Genomic DNA, 22,987 nt, shown 5'->3' with positions numbered 1-22,987 from the left:
GGATATATTTGTATCCTTTAGTTACTGCATTAATTACAATCATTTATATTTTATATCTGATTAAATGTCCAAGCTTTGTTATTTTTTTTCTGAAGACTGATCTTCAAAAGTGCAGTTGTGTGTGCAACTGTGCATTTGTACCATGTTGGCAGTTGCACATGTGTAAATCAAGCGGGCACAAGAGTGTCCTGATGAAGACTTGGCCTACAAAGTTTAACATTGTATTTTATTAAGCATACTGTTCAGTGAGAATAAGTTAATCATGAATCTTTGGGAGCACTGAAAACTGCTCATCTAGAAAGTAATTTGGACAAAGATATAACATCAGACTAATGCAAAGTAATTCTATATTACTGTACTATACACTGTATCCTATCCTATACCATTTCCAATATGAAAGTGCTTTGATGTCAGTTTGAAGACTAAGATTTTTAATATCTGAGTACCACTTCAGGATAGATTTTAAAAGGAGTCTTTAGCAGTAGGTCTCCTTTGCACTACACTAAACTTTTGTGTAGTGTTCCTGTGTTTTATTAGCTTCCATCCAACAAATCAGAGGTGACACTATTTTAGTGGTGAATAAACTGATTCCTGTACATGTAAAGTTTGTATAAAAAGTTTTGATATTCTTCAGTATGGAAGACCTTATAGAAATATAATTAAATTTTGCATCTACTACTATAGTAGATGCCGAATTTATATGGCATAATAAACAGCTGAAGAAAATCACGGTTTTTCATTTCAAACATAACTATATGTTGTATTTGTTTCCCATAGATAACTAAACTGGATAACATATAACCTTTGAAATGGAGGCACAGAGGCAACCCCATTCCACAGTTGCACTAGCTGATCAACCAGTTAAAGTCTCATCTCTTCAGGCTGCACAGGGTTCATCAAGTATCAGACAGAGTCCTGTGATTTTTCAGCAGGAACAAGCCCTGCCTCAGACTATATACCTGAAAGCCCTTACCATACCACTATATCATCCTATCCAGTCAGGATGCTATCAATCAAACAACCAGTTAGCAGCTGGTGGAAGCAGCATAAATTTAGACAGCAGTAATATGCCTTTAATCCTAAACCCACTTCTGCATTCAGAGAGGACAGATCAGCTTCAGTCAGTTGCTCAGAAACAAGCAGGGCAAACTTTGACATTAAACATAGTTAGTTCACCGGTTTTACCATCAAGTTCCTGTCCAAATGCACCTGTTGGAAGCCCAGGGAAATTCAAAAATGCCGGGAAGTACATCTGTAAACACTGTGGACGAGATTGCCTGAAGCCAAGTGTCCTTGAGAAACATATTCGCTCACACACAGGTGAGAGGCCCTTTCCCTGCACCACCTGTGGTATTGCATTTAAAACTCAAAGCAATTTGTATAAACACAGAAGAACCCAAACACATGTCAACAATACCAAGCTGCCCTCAGGGTCTGACAACAGTGGCATATTAGAGGAGAATGAGAAGGCAACAGACAGCATCATATCACATCAGGGTGCAAAACGAGACAACAATGTCTGTGAAAAGCAGGGGCCAGGGATTAAACAAATAATTTCAGAAACCAGTACCACAGTGGACACTAAAAAATTTCCATCCATTATTTCACTGCCAACACTGAACGCTTTATCGCTTACATCAGAAAGTCAGAAGATAACAATTGATGATTCCTACTGGCCAGAGGCAAGTCAGGGTGCTTCTGAAAGAGAACTAATGCAAGATCCCCAAAACCTATCTTCTCTAGTAGTTTTGCCAGACAGCGTACACCAGAGAAAGATGATACAGGAGCAAAGATTCTCAACAGCAAATAAACATATTCAGTTGCAAAGGCAGCAAGCAACTTATTCAGATAAGCAATGGGACTGCAAACCATCTGACTATAAGCTGAAGAAGTGTGAGAGCACTGATTCTGGATATCTGTCACGCTCTGATAGTACAGAACAACAGATGCTGACCTCCAGCCCCCTGCATAGTCTTTGTGAACAAAGCACAGAGCTGGAAAATGAAACTGCCTTCAGTGGCTTAAGGTGCATGGCAGGAAGTAGTGCAAAACTGGATTCAGCTGAGAAAGCAACAGCCTTGATGCTAGAGAAAAAGAAGCTGGAAGAGCATATCTCAAAACTGATCTCTCATAACAAAGCTGTGGTGGATGATACCCAATTAGACAACGTTAGACCCAGAAAAACAGTGCTTTCCAAGCAGGGCAGTATTGATCTGCCAATGCCTTACACATACAAAGACTCCTTCCATTTTGACATCAGATCTCTTGATGTAAACAGGAAAAAGAATCTTTCCCTTTGTTCAGCAAAATCTACCTTTACACCCATAGAAAAATCCAAGCCATTGTTTTTTCATTCAGTCCCCACGCAATTCTCGACAACAATAGACTGTGTGCCTGTCACAAGAAGCAACTCTTTGCCATTTGTAGAGAGCACAAGAATGGCACACGACAGAGTGGGTAGCTCAAATCTACCATCTCTCACTAGGCAGCCCCTGAATACGGGCTCTTCTAGTTTGTTGCATAGCAACAACCTTGCTACAAGTTCAGTGGATTTTCCTAACAGCCATCCCCGTGCACTTGTCAGACAAACAGCAGTGGATGATTTGCCACTAAGTAATGCAGTCTATGATTATTCTCCCTTTGAGGAGATGAAAGAAACTAAAAAGCCTGGAGCTGGGGGAGAAGGAGTGAACGCTAAATGTAAGAAGTCAACTCAAAGGAAATTAAAAATGTTCTCTCAGGAAAAATGGCAGATGTATGGTGACGAAACATTCAAGAAAATCTACCAAAAAATGAAAAGCAGTCAAACTGCCAAGAAACTGAATCAAAGGGGGAAAAATGCAACAGACAATATAGGCTTCACCCCTGATCCAAAGGAAGCAGCCAATGGTGATGGAGTTATTCAGCCAAAATATGGGAGGAGCTCTTTAAGCGGGAATCTTTCCTCCCCTGTGACCATTTCTAACACAGAATTAAACACTGTGAAATCAAAAACCTGTCCCATTGGTAATCGTGTACTGCATGGTGTTTCCTCAGAAGAGGATGCAGGCAGATTTACAGAACTAATGGAAATGGCACATTCAGTAAATGCTGGTGAACAGAGTGTAATATGCAAAACTTCCCCAAAACATGGCTGCAGCAACAAACATAGTTCAGATAAATATACAGGTGGCAATAACATGTTACTGGCTGTAAGCAGTCATGAAACGAGGCTTCAACTTAAGCAGAGAGCTAGTCAATTAAACTCTAACATGCTGAACACTGATAGTCTGCAAATGCATAATAGTCAATTGGAAGAGTCACATCCTGGGAGCGAATCCAATACCCTCATATTAGATAGTGAAAATATTTTTAAAAGTGATGGAGAAAACCACAGTAGTAAAGAATCTTCTCAACATGCACAGATGGCCTTAAGGGCACACAACTGCAGCAGTGGTGAATCTACACAGGAATTCCAAAAGCTACCATCAGAGAGAAAAAAACTGAAAGTCGATGAGCTGAAGAGCAGAGATAATGCAGCTCTAAAATCCAGTCCCAGCTCCAGTAGCGAAAATAACACAGTAGGTGAAACAGTGAAATTGATAGACTGTTATAGTGTACATGCCGTCTCCCTAGCATTAGTTAAACAGTCAGCTAAAGACGGAGAGCAGAATTCAAGCACAGACATGAATGAATCAATCAGCAGTGCTGAAGGCATGGAATATGAGAAAACAATGAAACTCCACATAGAACCCATATATGATAGTGATAATACTGCTAACCTTCTTCCACAATCAGCAAAGGTCTCAACAGCTTCACTTTCTGAATTTCTGGTGCCTGAGTTAAAGAGAGATAATTGTAGTTCTTTTGCCTTAAGTAAGGTGACAGATACAGGAGCCAAAACATGTCCTGTGACAGCAGGAGCAAGAGTGTCACTGCATAGTGGTGATGATGCTGGCATATCTTCCACTACTCAAAATCTGGAGTTTGGTCAGGTAACTCCATCTCTAAAGAAAAATGCATTTTCTCCAAAGTACATCCTTAAATTACCGCAAGAAGAGAGTACTACAGACCTGTCACTTTTAGTGGAACCAGGGCAGGAAAGCATGCCTGGTATTTCTCTACCTGTTCCGATAACCAAAACTTCCTGCACTATCAACAGTAGGACAGTCAGTGTTGATTCTGGTGATGTGTTTTTGTCCCCTTTAGAATTTGAACTGAGACACCAGGCCCGAGCAGTAGGGCTCAGATGGGGTGTACATACAAACTGGAAGGCTCTGGTACCTTGTTCACCAGTCAACTCAAGAACAACTAACATCCCAACCAAGATAGATGACAGCTTTCAGAACCAAAGCTGCAGGCAGAAGGAAATAATCAAAGACACCTGGAAAGAGACTAAGCATAAAGATAACTTAAGTGATCGAATGCAAGCAGACGAGAAGTGGATAAGTACAACTGTTTGCTCTGCACAAACCACAGAGAAGAAAGTATGCTTTACTTCTATGTATACAGGTGGCTTTTTCATATCTGCCGACATCAAAGGAGAGAATCAGGTCTTACGCCACCTTCGCTCAGGAAATAACTCTTTAATAATGACATCTTCATCAGGCAAAGGGGCAACCTCTAGCGGGGACACTGAACAGACAATCATGGGATGGGACACAGATGGTAGCTCTTCAGGCATCCTTAAGGACACTTCACCAGGGTTGCAGGATTTACAGTATTCTGTGTGTTCAGTGGACAATTCAAATTATTTTTGCCATTCCTTTGGCACGTTTTATTGCCACACCCTCAGTACTCAATGTAAGGAACTCCCTGCACTGTCCCAAATCAGTTTGACTTGTCTCTCGGGAAACTCAAGGATCTCAAGCACAAAGGGCTCCTTCCCATCACTAAATGCTGAGCCTCAATTAACTTGGTGTTGTTTAACCAGAAGCCTTCCTCTACCTGCCGAGCAAAAGGAGAAGGCCGACTCTGCTTACTCTTCCTTGCACATCTGTAAGAAAAATTCTGGTAGTGAAGGCACATTGTCAAAATGTGACTTTTCTTTTATCAAAATGAAAAATATTAGCAAGACTGTGTCCTATGGCTTGACCACTGGGAATTTAAAAACAGTGGTTTCATCCTTTTCACAGGGAGAGCAGCTACAGAAGGTAATGTTGTGAATCCTATTTCCTATTTCAGAACAGGGGCACAGTTCTCCAAGATTACTCTTTAATTAGAAAGAATAGGAGAGTGAAGGTTAGGGGGCATATTATTCCAGCGTACATATAAATCCTATTCTGTCCCAGATTATTGAGAGCCTTGAATTAATCTACTTTAACAAAAAAGTGCCTAATTTTTTCTCCCAAAATATGCATGTGTGGGCACACACAGGTGACTATAGATATAAAATACCGAGGTACATATGCAAACTGCACATAGCTGCTCATTTCGTGAACAGAACTTGCATATTTTATGGAAATAAGCATGTCCTATTGCATGGAAATTTGGCCAGAAAATTTGCTTATCCAGAAAAGCATGCTTTAACTTTATTGTAACTTGAATTTTATAGTCTTTGGATTCCTCTATTCCAGCATGTGCTTTTTTCTGTTTTCATTTTAAATTATTATTTGTATTATAGTAGCCCTTAGGAGCCAGAGTTGAGGGTCAAGGGACCCATTGTGCTAGGTGCTTTACAAACAAGTAAAAAGGACAGCCCCTGTACCAGAATCTGTTTTGCTTTACACTTGAAGTAATAGTGAAAATCTTTCATGAGGATGGACTCACATCTTAACAGAGACACTTGTGTTCATACTTTATAAAATGTTTTTAAGATTTTGAAGGATATTTTTAGTTTAAGAGTAACTAATCAGTTCAAGAGATTTACAGCTCCTGGAACAATGTCTAAGGTGAACGTCAACCTCACACCCAGCAGGGCAGTACTGGAGCACATACATTATTTTTGCATCGGCCCAGAAAAATATTAAACTTGTTTTATTTTTAATTTTATGGTTAATATTCAGGTAGTGATGAATTTAAACACACAACATATAAATACTTTTTTAAATACAGAAGGAATTTGTTACCAAAGATCATTATTACACTGTTAAATGTAGGATTTACACTATTTGACAACATTCTGTTAATCTAATCAGTTAATTTCTGTAACTCACTCAGAAATGTTCATGTGCTTTGAAATGCACAAGTATAATCTTCTCACTATTCTCAACAGTCCAGTTCAAAGGCTGGAGGAAGTGGAGCTTCAGAAAATATTGCAGAGCGAGAGAAGAAAGAAATACTTTGCAGAAGGGAAACATTCACAACAAATAAATCCAAGAGGAGTCATAAACAGAAAAAAATGAAAATCAACCCAAAATGGTAAAGAATGTTGTTTTCAACCTCATCCAATATAGATAGCATTTTACTAAGATAGGTATAAGATTCAGAAACTAAAAACGGGTGCCCCCAAAATGCTGATTAACCAAAACAGAGAAGCATGATGCTTTGGGAAAATGCATGATCATTAAAAAAATTATGTTATTTTATAAAGAAAGTGCAAAGCTTTCTAGGCACATCACAAATGTGTCAAAGGCAGAGGGAAACCTTGTCAATTAATGCTCACAGTTGTCTGAAGTTTATAATTTCAAGAGGGAACAAAAGAATCAATTTTTTTTTCCTGGAGGGACCCAAATTTTGAACCTTTAGTTCTCTAATTGCAGATGAAGTACAATGCAGAACTACGAAGAACTGTATTATTATTTAGGTCTTACTTGCTGTTTTTGTGGTATCCCAGTTTTTTTTGCTCTTGATAGATGTCACCCATAAAGCCATTGCATGGCCAAAAGCCATGCCTGGCCTGTGATCGATAATCTGGGTCAAACTGCATTGAGCCAAAGCATTCCTGGTTACCGTAGAGACAAGAGAATTTCTCTTCTGGATCAAGAAAAGATCTTTTTACACAGCAGTTAGAACAGGATTTGCTGCTATGCTAAGGAAGACCGGGTTGGTGACTGGGAGACAAATTTAACCCTAGAGTAAGTGGGTACAGCTCCAAAAACTTCAGTGTCTGCTTGCACTAAATTTAAATTTGCCCTGGCAGAATAACACTATCCTGGATAAACTGGGTGAACACTATAAAGACAGAGGGCCGTAATCAGAAGTGATGATAGTGACACCTCAGTAAACCGACAAGCCAGCATCAATGAATCTGAATTGATGTAACATGTGTAACCCACACACCTCCTGTGTGTGGTGTTCTGTCTCATCTAGTGGCACGGAGACCACTGAGCCCTGGTCTACACTAGGACTTTAGGTCGAATTTAGCAGCATTAAGTCGATGTAAACCTGCACCTATCTACACGATGAAGCCCTTTATTTCGAATTAAAGGGCTCTTAAAATCGATTTCCTTACTCCACCCCTGACAAGTGGATTAGGGCTTAAATCGGCCTTGCCGGGTCAAATTTGGGGTACTGTGGACACAATTCGACGGTATTGGCCTCCGGGAGCTATCTCAGAGTGCTCCATTGTGACTGCTCTGGACAGCACTCTCAACTCAGATGCACGATTGTCTGCCATTGCTCTGACGCAGGGAGGGGCGACTGACGACATGGCTTACAGGGTTGGCTTACAGGGAGTTAAAATCAACAAAGGGGTGGCTTTACATCAAGGAGTATTTCAGGCAGGACTTCACGGAGGGTTCCAATAAGAAATGATGCAACAAAGTTATTGTTCTTATTGGAACAAGCAGGTTGGTCTGGCCTCTGATTGATACATGGCTAGATTTACCTCGCTGCACCTTCTCTGTGAGTGATTGCAGTGTGACATAGAGGAATGAGTCCCCTAGACGGGGGGAGAGGGGGGGTTTGCAAATGAGTACAAAACAAATCTGGTCTATTTCTTGTTTTGATACACTCCATCTATCTTTTACATCTTTGACTGGCAGCAGACGGTGCAGAAGGACTGCATGCCATCCACATCTCATGGCTGCTCGGCAGTAGATGGTACAATAGGACTGCTAGCCATCCTCATCTCTTGCCTGCCCAGCAGAAGATGGTACAAGAGGACTGCTAGCAATCCGTATCGCCTGCCTGCTCACCATAAGATGGTTCAATAGGACTGACTGCAGGACTAAAGAGAATGACCTGATCAAGTCACTCCAAATTTAGTCGCTGCGCCCATGTCTGCCCAGGCGCTCTGATCGACCTCACAGAGGTGACCAGGAGCACCTCGGACATGACGATGACGGCTACCAGTCCTACTGTACCGTCTGCTGCCATAAGGCAAGGGGTTGCTGCTGCTGTGTAGCAATGCAGTACCACGTCTGCCAGCACCCAGGAGACATAGGGTGACAGTTACCTGAGCGGGCTCCATGCTTGCCGTGATATGGCATCTGCACAGGTAACTCAAGAAAAAAGGCGCAAAACGATTCTCTGCCCTTTCTTTCACGGAGGGAGGGAGGGAACGGGGGGCCTGACGATATGTACCCAGAACCACCCGCGACAATGTTTTAGCCCCATCAGGCATTGGGATCTCAACCCAGAATTCCAATGGGCAGCGGAGACTGCGGGAACTGTGGGATAGCTACCCACAGTGCAACACTCCGGAAGTCGACGCTTGCCTCGGTACTGTGGAAGCACTCTGCCGAGTTAATGCACTTAATGCATTTAGAGCATTTTCTGTGGGGACAAACACACTCGAATATATAAAACCGATTTCTAAAAAACCGACTTCTATAAATTTGACCTAATTTCGTAGTGTAGACATACCCTTAGAGAGAGAGATTAATGAGTCTGCTCTACAGCCTTAGCTAATAGCCATGTGGCTTTTAGCTCATGCAGTAGAGGCTCATGCACTAAGCTCCAGAGGAGGTCCCAGCTTCAATCCTGCTCGCTGATGACCAGGGTCTGTCGGTGTTATACATGTATTGAGGGGGTAATGACAGGGTAGTAAATGATAGGGTAGTAACTGGAGGAGCATCCAACAGAAGGATATAAGAAGGTATAAATTGCAGGCATGAGGATTTTCCAGTACTGTTAACTGATGCTTATTTGAGAGGAATGAGTCAAAGCCTCTGAGCCACTGAGGCAAAGGCTGCCAATTTAATTTTTCTCCAATAGGACCACATCTAATCTGGACCTAATGTGAATGCATGTCCCCATCCTGATTTGTGTCAGTGTATGTTTGATGACCGAGCTTTGCTATCAACTAAACTACTGCCATTAATGTGACTGTATCTATGGGCTCTGTCCTGTAATATGCTTTGTGCAGGCAGAGTCCTGCAACTGTGGAAAACCTCACTGAATTAAAATTAGTGGGCCCTATGTAGAAGTAAGGGTCTGTGCACACAAAGCTCAGTCCAGGATCAGGGCTTAAAGTGCTCAATTCTGCTGTCCTGAAACAGGAAAAATCTCTATTGACTTTAACAGAATTACAAGATCAGACCTTCAGGGCTGAATTGCCCTCTTTCTACTTGTCAGTTCTTTTCCTGGCAATCCCTGCCCCCCATACACATTTTCAGAAACTCTCACGTGACTGTTTTCAGTTCCTGTTTATCACACACTTTTCTGTTTTAGAGGAAATGAATTAAGAATGCTGCAAAGCTTTCCTGTAGCACTGTACGTTGTCACACATGTTTTTTTCTAGTTCATGCCTCTTGAACAATCGTAACATGGTAAGAAAAGGGATAGGATAAAAAAACCACCACTAACGCTCTTAAGTGACAAGAAGTAGGGCTCTATATTGATAAATTAAAAAGAAAAAAAGAATGAATTTAGGCCAGAATTGAAATTAAAAGTTATGTTGTATTTTCGATAGATAAAACAAAGGTGTAATGAATTTATGCCAAGGGTGCAGCTGTGGGTCTCTTCTGCCTCTATAGTTCCACAAACTATGGACTAGCTTCCGGGGTTCTCAAACTGGGGGTCAGGACCCCTCGGGGGTCGCAAGGTTATTACATGGGGGGGTCGCAAGCTGTCAGCCTCCACCCCAAACCCCAGCATTTGCCTCCAGCATTTATAATGGTGTTAAATATACAAAAACGTGTTTTTTAATTTATATGGGGGGTTGCACTCAGAGGCTTGCTATATGAAAGGGGTCACCAGTACGAAAGTTTGAGAACCAATGAGCTAGATCATGGTGGTTGGAAAGAATTTGCTGGGTTTTGTGTGTTCTCTCTCTCTCTCATTTCTCTTTCCCATGACTTAATCCTTTAGCTATTTTGGTCTATATAGAATATATTTAATGCACAAATAAGCTGTTAAAAACAATTTAGAAAACATGAGCTCAATCCTTTAGTCTCTACTCAGTCAATGGGCGTTTTGCCTGTCTCAGGTTTCCAGGACTGGACCCTAAGTCAGTAGTCTAACCCAAATCTGCCTTCAGATACCCATATGGGACTCCCAATTAAGTCATACATGGGCCAAATTCTCTCGTCTGAGGCCCAGTGATTCTGAAAAAAAGATTTCACTTGTTAAGCAAAAAAGCAGGCTGAGCACAGAGAAAGCAGCTCAATGAGCCAAATGCCTTAAAGAGACAAGCAAAAATGGGACCATATAGTGGCTTAAGCTACAGCCAAGGAGAGAATAATAAAAACAGAGAACTAAGAGCTGACCTGTGCCATCTAAATAGTCTAGTCACATTCCTTTAGGGCCAGACTTTTTGTCCTGACCTCTGAATCTGTGCACTTATTTTTCAAAAAATAACTGAGTGCCCTCATTTTACATGGCAGATAGTCATTTGAATGCATGGATCGCACATTTAGGGAGCTAGTTGCCCAAACCAGGCACACAAATGCAAGTTTGTTTGTTTTTACACACAGAAATGTTCATGTAAATCTATGGGCTGGCTAAAAATTTGGCACTTACAGAGCCTTGTTCTTGATGCTGAATCCCACGCAAGCCCAGACTCTGAGACCCTTCCGTTAGCCTGAGCCCAAACATCTACACTGCAATTTTATAGCCCGGCAGCCTGAACCTTATGAGCCTGTCAGCTGAGATAGGCCAGCCATGAGTGTTTTACTACAGTGGAGCCAAACCTGAAGTGATTTAAGACCACATCTACCACTGACTTTCAGTGACGTTCTAAGGTACATTTGAAAGTCCCACTCATTATGACTCACACAGATGTGAGGTGCTGTCATATTTTGGAAGCTAGGCGAGTATTTCTTCATCAGCATTCCCAAGGAGACATCTTCTGATGTGTAAACTTAACTAATAGGCTTTTGTCACTTCAAAGCAAAAACCAGAGAACTCAAACTCCTTGATCTAAGTCCTTGAAATATTTATGTTCTTTAGTAGTGATAAGCAAACAGTAGCACATAAGAAATTGAGCCAGAGGCCACTTGCAGACAAGTACAGGTGTCCTTGTGTGACCCTGGTCCTTGAGGTATGATCTTGTTTTGATATCTTGCCTGGTTGCAAAATCTGTGGATTTCCTGCAGAGTACACAGCCCTTTCCTTTCGATGGACCAAGGTTTGAAGTCTTTACTCAATTTTTACAGGGTCCTACTCAGCCAAAGCTTCCACCAACTCCAGTAAAATTAAGAACTTCAGGATTTTGCCCATTGCTACTAAGGCTCTCTAATACAGGATTTTTTGTGGCATACATAAAAGTAACATTTCCTTTTTCATTATAGTCGTACCTTCTGTAAGCCAGTTTCAGCCCCCGTGGAATTCCAGTGAAGTTGTGATAATACTCTACTAAGGCTACTTTTAAATAGCAACTACTTACAACATATCTGTTTGTGTTTTCACTGAAAATGGTATATTTTACAATGCAGGTCCAAAGGGAACCACATGCACGGATACAGTCAGTTGAAAACTAACAAGCTGAGCAAGCAACACTGGCTTCCAAACAGGACACTAGATTCTCTGAAAAAGCATCAGCTGCTCCACACACATGATAGCCTTAATCAATGCGAGAAATGCCACTCTCCTGCGTCAAAATTGCAAGGTAAGGATAACTCGCCTATTCATGTTTGCAAGCGTGTAATATTCTTTTATTAATTTTTAATATAAACCAATTTATCTGATACATATTATGTTTCATATATGGCTGCAAATATTGTATTTCCTCCCTTCATAAGAACATCAAAGCAAATCAGGGCCCAACTTTTCAAAATCCCCATCTGCCTATACCTTTGTAAGAGAAGCTAGATACAGGGAAAATGTGTTATTTGATAATAAACATGCCTGGTGTCAGCCCTAGGGAAAAAAACCTGTGTCTATAGAACAGTTGTAGACAGTGGGTCTCCTTTCGCTGCCACCCATCTCCTGATGACTGGAACAACTGATGAGATCTCTGAGTCACTAGGTACAGCTATCCTTCATGGAAGTGCCCAAGTAGTCTACAGTTCTTCAGAGGGGTGGACTGCACAAGAGTTAGTGGTATCCTCAAATACACAATAAGTTTATATTTGTACAATAATTTATATCAGTCAGTTTTATATTGTTATTCCTGAAATAAAGGAATTTATGATAGTTCAAATTAATAAATGAACATAACAATAACTTTGTTCTTCTATGGCAGTGTTCATTTGAAGTGCTTGACAAAAATTAATAATTCGGTTTCTTAATACATTGTGAGGTACAGAAAGAACCTGAAATGAAGCCACTTCTGGAGTGAAACACATCAACCTGTTTAGTGATAACATGAATCTTGATTTTACTTTTGATCTGAAAAAGGGGCCTCAGCGTCCTGGTTCAGAACTTCAGTATTGATTCAGAAGAGTGCTTCCTCTTAAATCACCAGCTCTCCTGCCTGCAATATCTGGGCTCAGCAGACTGTAAATAAAGTGCTCTGAATTATCAAGTTATAAATAAAATACAAATGGTATATATATATATAGGAGACAGAGAAACTGTACAACTCAAATATGATTGAAAAAATCACTAATTCTGTTATTAGAATCATAATCATGTCTAATTGTTGACACAGCAGATTTATAGTTTATTTGCTGTGCTGCACTGTTATATTTTGCAGTAAAAATATTTTTGAACATTTCTGCTTTTCTGCTAAAAGATTCTATAATTCTATTGCATAATAAATTAACCTTGTAGTACTTATTCAAATAAATAAAAACATGGATTGAGGGGTTTTAGTACCTTCTGTATTCTGGTTTAAGTGCCATATGTATATAAAGTAAAGAGAGTACTCCAGAAATTTGCTGGCATTCTGTGCTGAATTTTATGGATAAGCCGCACTGCTGATTCTGGGCACAATTCCTCACAAGTCAAATACTATTTATGAACACAGAAAGAATGGAAGCAGAGACAAGGTTTTGATACAAGAAAAGTTGCACATGCAAACTGAACATAAACATAGAGAGAACCCCTTATTGTAAATGAGCCAATCTCTCTCTACTCATGGTTAGATTGTTCCCTCATGTTACACAGCTATGCAAGGGATAAGGCCCACATTTCCCACATGCACATTTGCCTAAGACCAAGCAAGATTATACTTCCAGCACAAGAGGCATGGAGGAATTGTGCCTTGTGGGTCTACTGCCTGGGTGGTATCTTGTTCAGGGCTCTGCCTTAAGGCACAAAATCCATATCTAAGTATAGCTCACAGGGTTGAAAATCTGGGCCATTATTTGTGATAAGTAGGTGTATGTCTCATTTGTAATAGGAAATTAGTGTTGACCATGGTGCTGAAATCAGGGAAGTTTATGAGGTTGATGTACGATCACGTTGGTAGGTAAACAGAGTGATCTGTAGTAAAACATTTTAAAACATTTCAAAATGATAGCTCCCCACAGCCTTCTTCCAACGTCTAGTCAATTTCATTTTCTCCCTGCAGGCCGAAAATGAAATGGACAAGAGCCTTGCAGGTAATCTGCCAGAGGCTGAGCACTGTGACTGCCTCCCCAGCTCTCAGCCTGCCCAGCTGCGAGTGGCTGAGAGCCCTGTGCTCAGCCTCCCTGTCTCCCCCCAGGCTAGGGCTGAGCACCCCAGCTCTCTCTCTCTCTGGCAGCCCACCCGGAAGGCTCTTGTCAAGCTCACTTTCTGAAAACAAAGTTTACAAGAGCCTTCCAGGCAGGCACCAGCAAGCTGAAAAATTCCACTGTTGTTTTCCCCCAAATTGAGTTTGTCTAGAAATCCCTTTCTGTGAAAAATGTTCATTTTGAGTTTCATCATGACCTGGGACAAAACATTTTTTCAAAAATTGGAAACTTCTTGCAGGAAGGAATTCCAACTTCCAGCCAGCTCTACTGAGTTATCCCTTTTGTGATCAGCAATAGCACGTAGCAGCGGAGTGCAGTGCAATAAAAGGCGAATTATCATATGATTCCAATCAACAGAAGAATCATTTGCTGTCTTTTTTGACTACTTGTACCTCACCCTGATCCTCTCCATTTATCTAATTTATCTAATTAGTTAGCTACTTAATGCTAGTAACCTGGGAGATATGAGCTGGTATAGTTGCAATATACAAGAGCTGAGCTGTTTCTTATGATGGATTCTGCCAGTACTACCTGAGGAAGAGCTCTGTGTAAGCTCAAAATCCTGTCTCTTTCACCAACAGAAGTTGGTCCAATAAAAGATATTACCTCACTCACCCAGCTTGTCTGTTTTATAGCCTGTGACCAACAGGGGTACAACAACACTGCAAATACTACTTGCCACTGCAATGTGGCAAAGCAACTTAACTGTAGTAGGTCCTTCTAGTTCTGTCCCTTTTCCATTCTGAAATTTGAAGTTCAGATACTTTCTGGCCATTCCCTTGACTTGCAGTTTTGTATCTCATTAACATTTCTTCCCTAACTTCTTTTCCTACTCCCTTGTTCTTATTCACACATCTCCTTCTACCCTTCTCCCCCACAACCCCACCCCCCGGCCTCTATCATTTAAATTTTTGTATAAAGATACATGAAGGATAGAAAGGTAAGCAAATTCTGAAGAAAAAAGTATTTAAGATCTTTTATTGGAATCAAAACTTCAAAATTTGCTTCACTGGTATTCACGAGACCTTTAAGTTGCTTCCCATGAAGATATGTACATGCAAAATTTTGCTCACAAGAATGTTAATTGAAAAGAAGGGCTGAAGAAGATTCACTCAGGAATATTCATGAAAAGTCACTCAGCTTGAATAGCAGATTACAAATAGCAACTACTCAACACAGCTGCTAACAGTTTGCAAGGAATCCAGAGGTGAAAGTACATTAGGATAAATCATGTTCAGAATTAATTCGATACAACAATTTAAGAGGTCAAAATCTGTCCACAGATATAAAAAAAAGAAAAAAAAGGTTTATGGAAAACTCATTGAGCACTGTATCTAACCTTAAAAATCTCTCTAAATCATCTCTTTCCCAACAGATAATTATCTCCCGCAGCAGGAGGAGCTATCTTGCCCCACCTCAGATAAGCCAGTGTCCAAAGGGAATATTCATAAGAAAGAAGACAGGAATCACAAAAATAACTCAGGAATATTTTCACCAGCTGGGCATCCAAGCAAATTCAGGCAAAAAGGCAAACTGGATGGAAAAGTAGGTGTTTTACCTGTAATTCTTTGTTAAATACACAGATGATGACACTGATTTTAGAAAACTTCAATTTCACCCTATTGTTATTTGAAAGCTTCTGCAGTTTAATTTTTTCCCATTTATTTGCTTCTCAGATTTTGTGTTTTTACAAATGCTGCAAAGATGGTAAGGTAACGTGGCTGCAAAAACATTCAAAATCACTGAATTTAGAATGTTTTTGCAATGAAAATAGCGTAACTTGAAATGGCATTTCTCTCACTGTCACAGCTACTATATGAGTTTTGAATATATTAGTATAAATTACTATTGTAAAATTACATTTTTATGAAAATTAGTTCTCATATTTAGGAATCTAACTCTTCAGATGCTCCTCAACAAACCAACTTTGCTGTAGATGCACACCCACCTTGGTATTTCTATACTGCTCACAAACAACATAATAAACCCTATGTTTTTAGCTCCTTAATGCCTCAGTTATACACACTCCCTTGCAATGTGTACATAGTATTTCAACATAAAGAAAATCAACCAGACACCATGTAACCATGCAGTTAGTCAGCAACCCCCTATTTCAGCCATAAGCTATCACCTAGCTAAAAAGCAAAAAACAAAATACACACAGACACACCAACAACCAACAAAAAAACCTTCAACAACTAACAAACAGTGGAGAAATGCACAAGTAATTTACCTCATTTATTAGAAATTAGCAATCACTGGAGGGATGAATACTTTGTCTTGTAGTTATGACAAAAAGGAAAGCAAATATAATCACAATTGTAGAGATGAAGGACCACATTTATGCCTGTATAACTCAGTTGATCTCAACAGAGTTACACCCAATATAAACAGTCTTATAGTCATGTGGATATAGTCAACATAATTGTTATTTCATTCTCTCTACAAAGGATGAAATTGCTTTGGATTGAAAATTTTAATGTAAATTGAAATTCATTTCCTTCCCGATCCTTTCCCCCCTGCCCACATCTGCTGCAGGATGTTACTAGACCAACTGAGAAACACTCAAGAGGCAATTTCTTTCTTCAGAACTTTAATGCAACTCCAGGATTACCTATGGTAACATACTCGTGTTCATCACCAGCTAAAGCAGCCATGCGAGAAACAAACAATGACCTGAACATCTGCTGTTTAATGGCTCAACCTCTCATGCTTCAGAAATCATTTCCAGTGGAGCCACAGCCAAATGCTCATTCTGACCCTGTGGAGTCCTCTTTTTGGTCTTTTCCTTTTGATTTTGTAGGCACTGGCACATGCTGCCAGCATGTGAGTATGGGTTCAGAGGTTACTGCTCCTTTTTTCTTATGTCCAGAAGCTAACCACAAAAATATACTCAATGTAGAGTCACAAGGTCAAACTTTTACTGCATTATACCCATTGGTCCAGACCTCAGAAAAGGAGGAACATCCAATGGAAGGAAATTCTTACTCAGCTCTGAAGGACAAACTTAATCCTAGTTCCAAAACTGTGTGTTCAGCTTCATTGGGATCAAAGGTAAACACCCTTCCTGAGACATCAATTGCAAGTACTAGCTTACCTAGCACAGCTAATATACAGGGGATAAACTCTTCTGATAGCAGTCCTCATGGATGCGTGGACAAGAATGGAGCCTACTTACAATCAGATGGCCATGGAACACTTAATGAAACTGGCACTAATACTTTTAAAGAGCCCTCATTTCCCTTCAGTCCCACAGAGTCCACAGCTAGCTCTGAAACACCTTCCAAAACGTACAAAAAAAGAGGTTTAGAGATGATAAGGAAACAAACCCGAGTGGAATACGCTGACACAAGCAGTGACGATGAAGACAGGCTAGTTATAGAAATATAGCAAACAGGACACTGCCACAGCAGATGGATGTATGATGGTGCATTATAGAGAGAAATGCCTTGGAAATTGCAGATCATTGATCTGCCTTTTTGAAGCACCTTAACATCAGAATAGCCATTCCTGCACAGTATAGGCAAAGTTCTCTTCTAAGAACAACCGTTCTTCTTTGCAAGGACTCAGGCTTCTTTTACATATTTTAATGCTTTTGTATGGAGCAAGGAAGCAGTTAAATTATATATTTAAATGCACAAGGTGGTTCCCAACTGCACTAAACCTCATCAATCCCACATAACACCCACAATCCCCAGTTCACAGAGACTGTATTATAAAGACACTGCAGTGTATTTGTTTACCAATAATGATAAAACAGCTATCAGCCTCCTTAATGCATAAGTTGAGGTGTAGATTGTAACAAACCATTGGGTATATTTTCATCCCTGTGCTACCCTTTTTAGTAATTATTTCCAGCTTTGCTGGAAGTTATGTATGTACATTGGGAGGAAGATATATCCCCCATGTATCTATGATATTGAGAGATGTCACACAAATACTGACTTTTTCCATGTTGTACAATGGTCAATGCTTCTTTGTGACAAAATGACACAAGCATGCCCTGCTTTGTGTTTTGTGCCTTTTCTGCTGAGATCTACTGAAATATTTTATTCTTTAGCTCTACTTTGAGAAATTGGGGTGTAAATAGGTAATGTCAATGTTTCTTTGTAATGAGATTTTTAACACAGAGATTTTCTCTGATTCCGTTTTTCGGATTGTGCTCTAAAAGCAAGTTACACTGTTTTGTTTTATTTTGTTCTGAAGTTTAGCCCAAATGTAAATCAACTTCTGCTTTGAAACCCCAAATTTACTTTGTTTACATGAAAACATCTCCAGTCAGTAAAATACCAGATACACTTACCATTCACTAGAAAGCTAGTTTAAACTGACAGAGAAAGTTTGAAATCATTGCACTGCTGTACTAGAGTCAGATTTTATACTTACCTTTGCTGTGAGTTTTTGTATGATTTGGACTGATATACAGGATTTTATGGATTAACTTTCATTTGATAGTCATAATTGCATGTACTTTAAGGAAAGAATAATCATGCAATCATGCACAAGTGAGACTGTATGGGTCCTAGTCATAAATAGGTCTAGTGTACTATCTATGTATGTCAGAGAAACATATGCATATTGTAAGAAGTGAATGAGAAGTGCCAGAATGACAACCCTTCTGTGGACACACACAAATGGAACCAAATGCTAAGCTCTATGTCATCCCTTTACACTCATATGCATTATGAAAGTGACCATAGTTCCAATTTGCCCTGCAGAGAGCTTTTTATTTAGCATCAAATTATGTTGGTATATATTTTTACTGTTAGGGAAATTGATATCATGATCAGAGTGCTATACTGATTTCTAATTATAAATGCTAGTGCCGTTGTGTTGAAAAAGGTTAATGGGGTTAGCAGGATTTTTTCTTTGTCAGCAGTAAAGCACACAGAATAAAGAATAACCTACAAAGTCTTTATTTGTTCCTTATAAAAATACTATGATAATCATTTCCAAAATCAGAGAGATTTCAGTAGGGTTCCTACAGGATTTGGGATCATGATTGCATGGAAGAATGGATGTATTGCTTTACTAAAAATGAGCATTAGCTATCTTCCCCTTTTACTTCTGTGAAATCCTGGGACCTTATTCTGATCTCACTTCTTATATGCTGGTTTTATAACACTAGCATTAACTCCATACACTTTAGAAGAGTTAGTTTCTGATTTTCAGGAGTGTAAATGAAATCAGAATTATGCCTTTATAAGCTTATAGGTCAGAGACGAAGTGGATAGTGGAGCCCTATTCTGTAAATAAACTTTATGCAAAACTGCTCTTAATTTCAATGGGATTTCCATGTATGGAACAGGGACATGAGAAGGCCAAATAGTGTATTAAGCTGGGAAGGTTTATACTAAAGACTAGCAAATATGGGTATGAAATTCCTGTTTTGGGAAGTTAAGTAGCATGAAAGGTATGAACACTGGGGGACTTGCTGGCCATGTAAGTTGCATATTGTAATTGCATATTTTTGTTGAATATGCAATATATAGTACCTGAAATACTATTTGTTTGTTGAATGTTGATAAGAATGATACAACTGACTTATTTGTATATTTTTTAAAAAAAAATTCTGTTCCTTTATATTCTTAACTTATTTTGTTTTAATAAAAATTAAACTTGAAGGTCACAATGACACTAAGAATGTGGTAGTTATTAGGGTTTGGTTTTTAAAAATGCAAGTGCACCATAGGGTGAATGTGGGAGGTAATCCAGGGGTGCTCACCAGATACAGTACAATCCTGCCATTCTGCAGTGATGCCTTTCCCTGAATTATACAATAGGAATACAACTGATCAGCTGCAAATTTCTTTTGCTAGTAAATATAAAACAGGAAAATTTTCTATTCACCTATCAAGAAAAATATTATGATTGCATTAATTTTTAGATTAAACATAAAATGTGTTGTCCAGAGGAGAACATTTCCAGTCTCTAGAGTTAAACCAGTTACACCAGCAGTGAATTTGGGAACAGAATCCCATATTAAAAATAGTCATAAATATCACTGAAGTGATATAAAATAAAACTGAATTTACCTCTTAAAACAGATTCTTTAAATGACTGACAGGTTATAATGTATGCTCAGGACTCAGATCATATAAGATTTCTTCTGTGCATATAAACCAAGTAAGAGGAATGGAGACTTTCTACTCAATCTTAATACCCACTCAAGGTTTTAAAAGAACACCTTTAGGAAAGAAGCTATTATAGTGTGGGAAAGTTATGGCAAAACATGTATAAGGATAGGAATTGACAACAGTATCCTTGCACTGCAGTAACAGCTCCAACAGATCAAATAATTTATCACAGAGAGGCACTTTTCCTTAAGAATGAATTTTTTGTCCACGGTCTGTGCACTACCAGCCTCTTGCTGCTACTTCTTATTGTAGCCGTGAAAGCTGAATCAGACAAATACAGGATTGGAGGAAAGCTGTTTGAATATCAGAACTACCATATATTCCCATTGAACACCACCAGTCTGCTGGTGAAAACTATAGTGATAGCTGTTTAGTTTACACAGATGGGTGAAACTGAATGTTTTGCATAGAAGAGAAGGTCCACAAGGTAGTGATCATGTACTTCAGGAATTAATCAGGAACGTAATGGAAACTGATTAGATATAGGGAGCTATATTTTTGTCTGATTTACACTGGTGTAACTGCATTGTTGTCAGTGAACTTGCAGTGCTGTCACTCAAAGGAGAATTTGACACTAGACATTGCTCTTGAAGAGAATATAAAGAAAGCCAATTAGTGCTAATTCGAGGTTACACCTGTGGAGGCAATGATTAATAAACAATTATAGTAAGGATTAGCAAGAGTTGACAGTATGGTTGGCACTATACTCAAAACAAATATCAAGGCTTGAAGGGTTTCAATTCAGGAAAACACCTGAGGAACATGTGTTGAACTTTAAGCATGTGCTGAACTTCCATCTACTTCAATGGGATTTAAGCATGTGCTTAACTTTAACCACTTGCTTAAGTGCTGTCTGGAACAGAGATGCTTTCTTGATTCAAGGCCCAAAAGAGAGACAAGTACAATAGCTTAGATTGGGACAATATCCTTACAAAGAATAGTCAGACAGAATCCTACAAAGTTATGGCAAGCTCCTGAATATATAGGGAGAAAAATAAGATACACATATTTACATGACATACAGAGTAAACCAGATGGCTGGTTTGCATATCAATGACACAAATAGAAAAGTTGGCCAGAGCCAGCCAGCCACTTGCAGTTTTTTTCTGAAGAGAATGAAACAGGTTGTTTTTTTAAAGAAAAGAATAGAGATATTACAGGGGAAAAAATTGTATTTCAGGGAGTGATACTTCAAGGATAGGCAAGCACTAGTTAAAATGTTCATTTTTCTTTAAATAGGCACTGATGGAACTTGGTAATTTTACAGGTGTCAGATGTCCAGATCACAGTTTATATTGACTGTCAGAAGAAAATCTGCCTATTTTGCAAAAAAAATTAGTTTAAGAATTTCCGTCATGAATTATGGCACTTCATGTTGAACTCTTGATCATTTTGGCTTGTCTAAAATGGATGTTTGAATGCTACCAATGTCTGGAAAATCTGTGTAGTCTGAGCAGTGCTACCACCAGTGGAGAAAATCCCTGGAATGTCTTCAGAATCTTCCTCTAAATGGTATGTTCTCTGTGCTATTCTTGGACCGTGTTCCTTAACTTTGGAGGCAGTAGCCTGACATGCTGTGGCATTATTGTAGCTCAGGATTCTGTGCTAATAACTTAATTAGATGAAATGATCAGAAAATGTATACATGTTGGCAGTGCTTTAGTTTCAGTTCCAGTTCAATTTCCTTCTTCATTTTCAACACCACCTTGTAATCTAAACTAATGCTGGGCATGAGCGCTTCTTTTCTCTAGACTTTTATGATAACAGTTTCTTGCCATTCCATCTGATAACCTACTAAAGCAAAACTTTAACTGCTCATAGGTTTTATTTCTTAAGAGACTTTGCAGAAACAACAAATGTGTGGGCTTTCAAATGGGTAATGGAAAAATCCAGTGCCTACCTATTTCATCTGATCCAGCTGCAGGGAAACCCCCTATCTGCATCTTAATGAAGCTGGAAGAGAAGATATCCTACCATCAGATCAGACTAGAGCCTCCAACACAGCTGTGTTCCAGCTGCTGACAGTGCTAGAGATTCCTTGGTATGAAATCAGTTATCTGGGTATAGGGAGTTTGTTAGATTAAAAAAGGGTTCGTGTAATATTTGTTGTTAAATGATCAGTTTTAAAGCGTAATTTTAGATTATTTGCTTGGAAACATTCCAATGAGAGTGGATAACAAATGCTTTCAGAGGAACAGTTGTGCTACTGGAGTTTTATATTACAGCATCCAATTGCATTGCTGTACCACAGCTGGCTTTAAGACGAAACAGAAACAAGATGATTTTAAGCGAGCGAGATAAGGAAATGTACTTTTAAACTGATGATTAGCCATAGCTATTTTTTCTTTCTTTTGTAAATTTTCTGATTTCAATAATCCTTGATATTTAATGATGTTTTGTGTCAAACGTGATCTCACATCAAAACTGATACACGAATACCGATTACTGAAACAATGGTCCATTAGACACAATCATTGTTCTAACTTTTCTAACAGTGTGTTCACTTACTGTAAGACATCACCTATACAGCCTCCACTCGGAGTTCCCTTAGTTAGTAAACTGGACACCTTCCTACACTGTGTTTGTCAGAAAGTAATTTCATATACCAGTCCCATTTATTATTAATAAAAAAATAAATTTACCATTCGCCACTGATCTGATTATTAGTCCCGTCATTATGAACAAGTAACTTCAACTCACATAAGAAATGACTGTACAAATTGTTTTTCATTGCAGACTAGTATTGCAAATAATGCATTCTAGCATTCAGAGGTCCAGACATCTCATTTACGCCAGTAAAAAGTGCAGTAACTTTACTGAAGACAGTGGAGTTACACTGGGATAAAAGTCTTCTACCCGAGATCAGAATCAGGCCCTTTGAATGTACTGCAACATTAGAAGATGTACCAAGGCCGGAGACCCAAAGCCTCATTCTCAGAAGTTTCC

At 39.2% G+C, this 22,987-nt stretch overlaps 1 protein-coding gene across 8 annotated transcripts in view; it reads left to right on the top strand.

The window, feature by feature from the left end:
• The window catches only part of ZNF831 (zinc finger protein 831), a 36,218-nt gene extending 13,535 nt beyond the window's left edge, over positions 1 to 22,683 (top strand). For 4 of the 8 annotated variants that reach the window (XM_037915804.2, XM_043526730.1, XM_043526732.1 and 1 more), the window contains 5 exons: positions 778 to 5,132; positions 6,194 to 6,339; positions 11,739 to 11,911; positions 15,280 to 15,449; positions 16,443 to 22,683. In XM_037915804.2, the coding sequence (XP_037771732.1) occupies positions 810 to 5,132; positions 6,194 to 6,339; positions 11,739 to 11,911; positions 15,280 to 15,449; positions 16,443 to 17,294 (5,664 nt within the window). In that variant the 5' untranslated portion in view covers positions 778 to 809 and the 3' untranslated portion in view covers positions 17,295 to 22,683. Of the gene's footprint in view, positions 1 to 777; positions 6,340 to 11,738; positions 11,912 to 15,279; positions 15,450 to 16,442 lie in introns of those variants that run through there. The other 4 variants (XM_043526733.1, XM_043526734.1, XM_037915806.2 and 1 more) reach the window with 3 other exon arrangements.
• The last annotated feature ends 304 nt before the right edge of the window (positions 22,684 to 22,987 follow it).

The sequence above is a fragment of the Chelonia mydas genome, chromosome 13 (genome assembly GCF_015237465.2).
Source record: "Chelonia mydas isolate rCheMyd1 chromosome 13, rCheMyd1.pri.v2, whole genome shotgun sequence".
Taxonomy (NCBI): domain Eukaryota; kingdom Metazoa; phylum Chordata; order Testudines; family Cheloniidae; genus Chelonia; species Chelonia mydas.
This window is presented reverse-complemented; position numbering and strand designations above follow the sequence as displayed.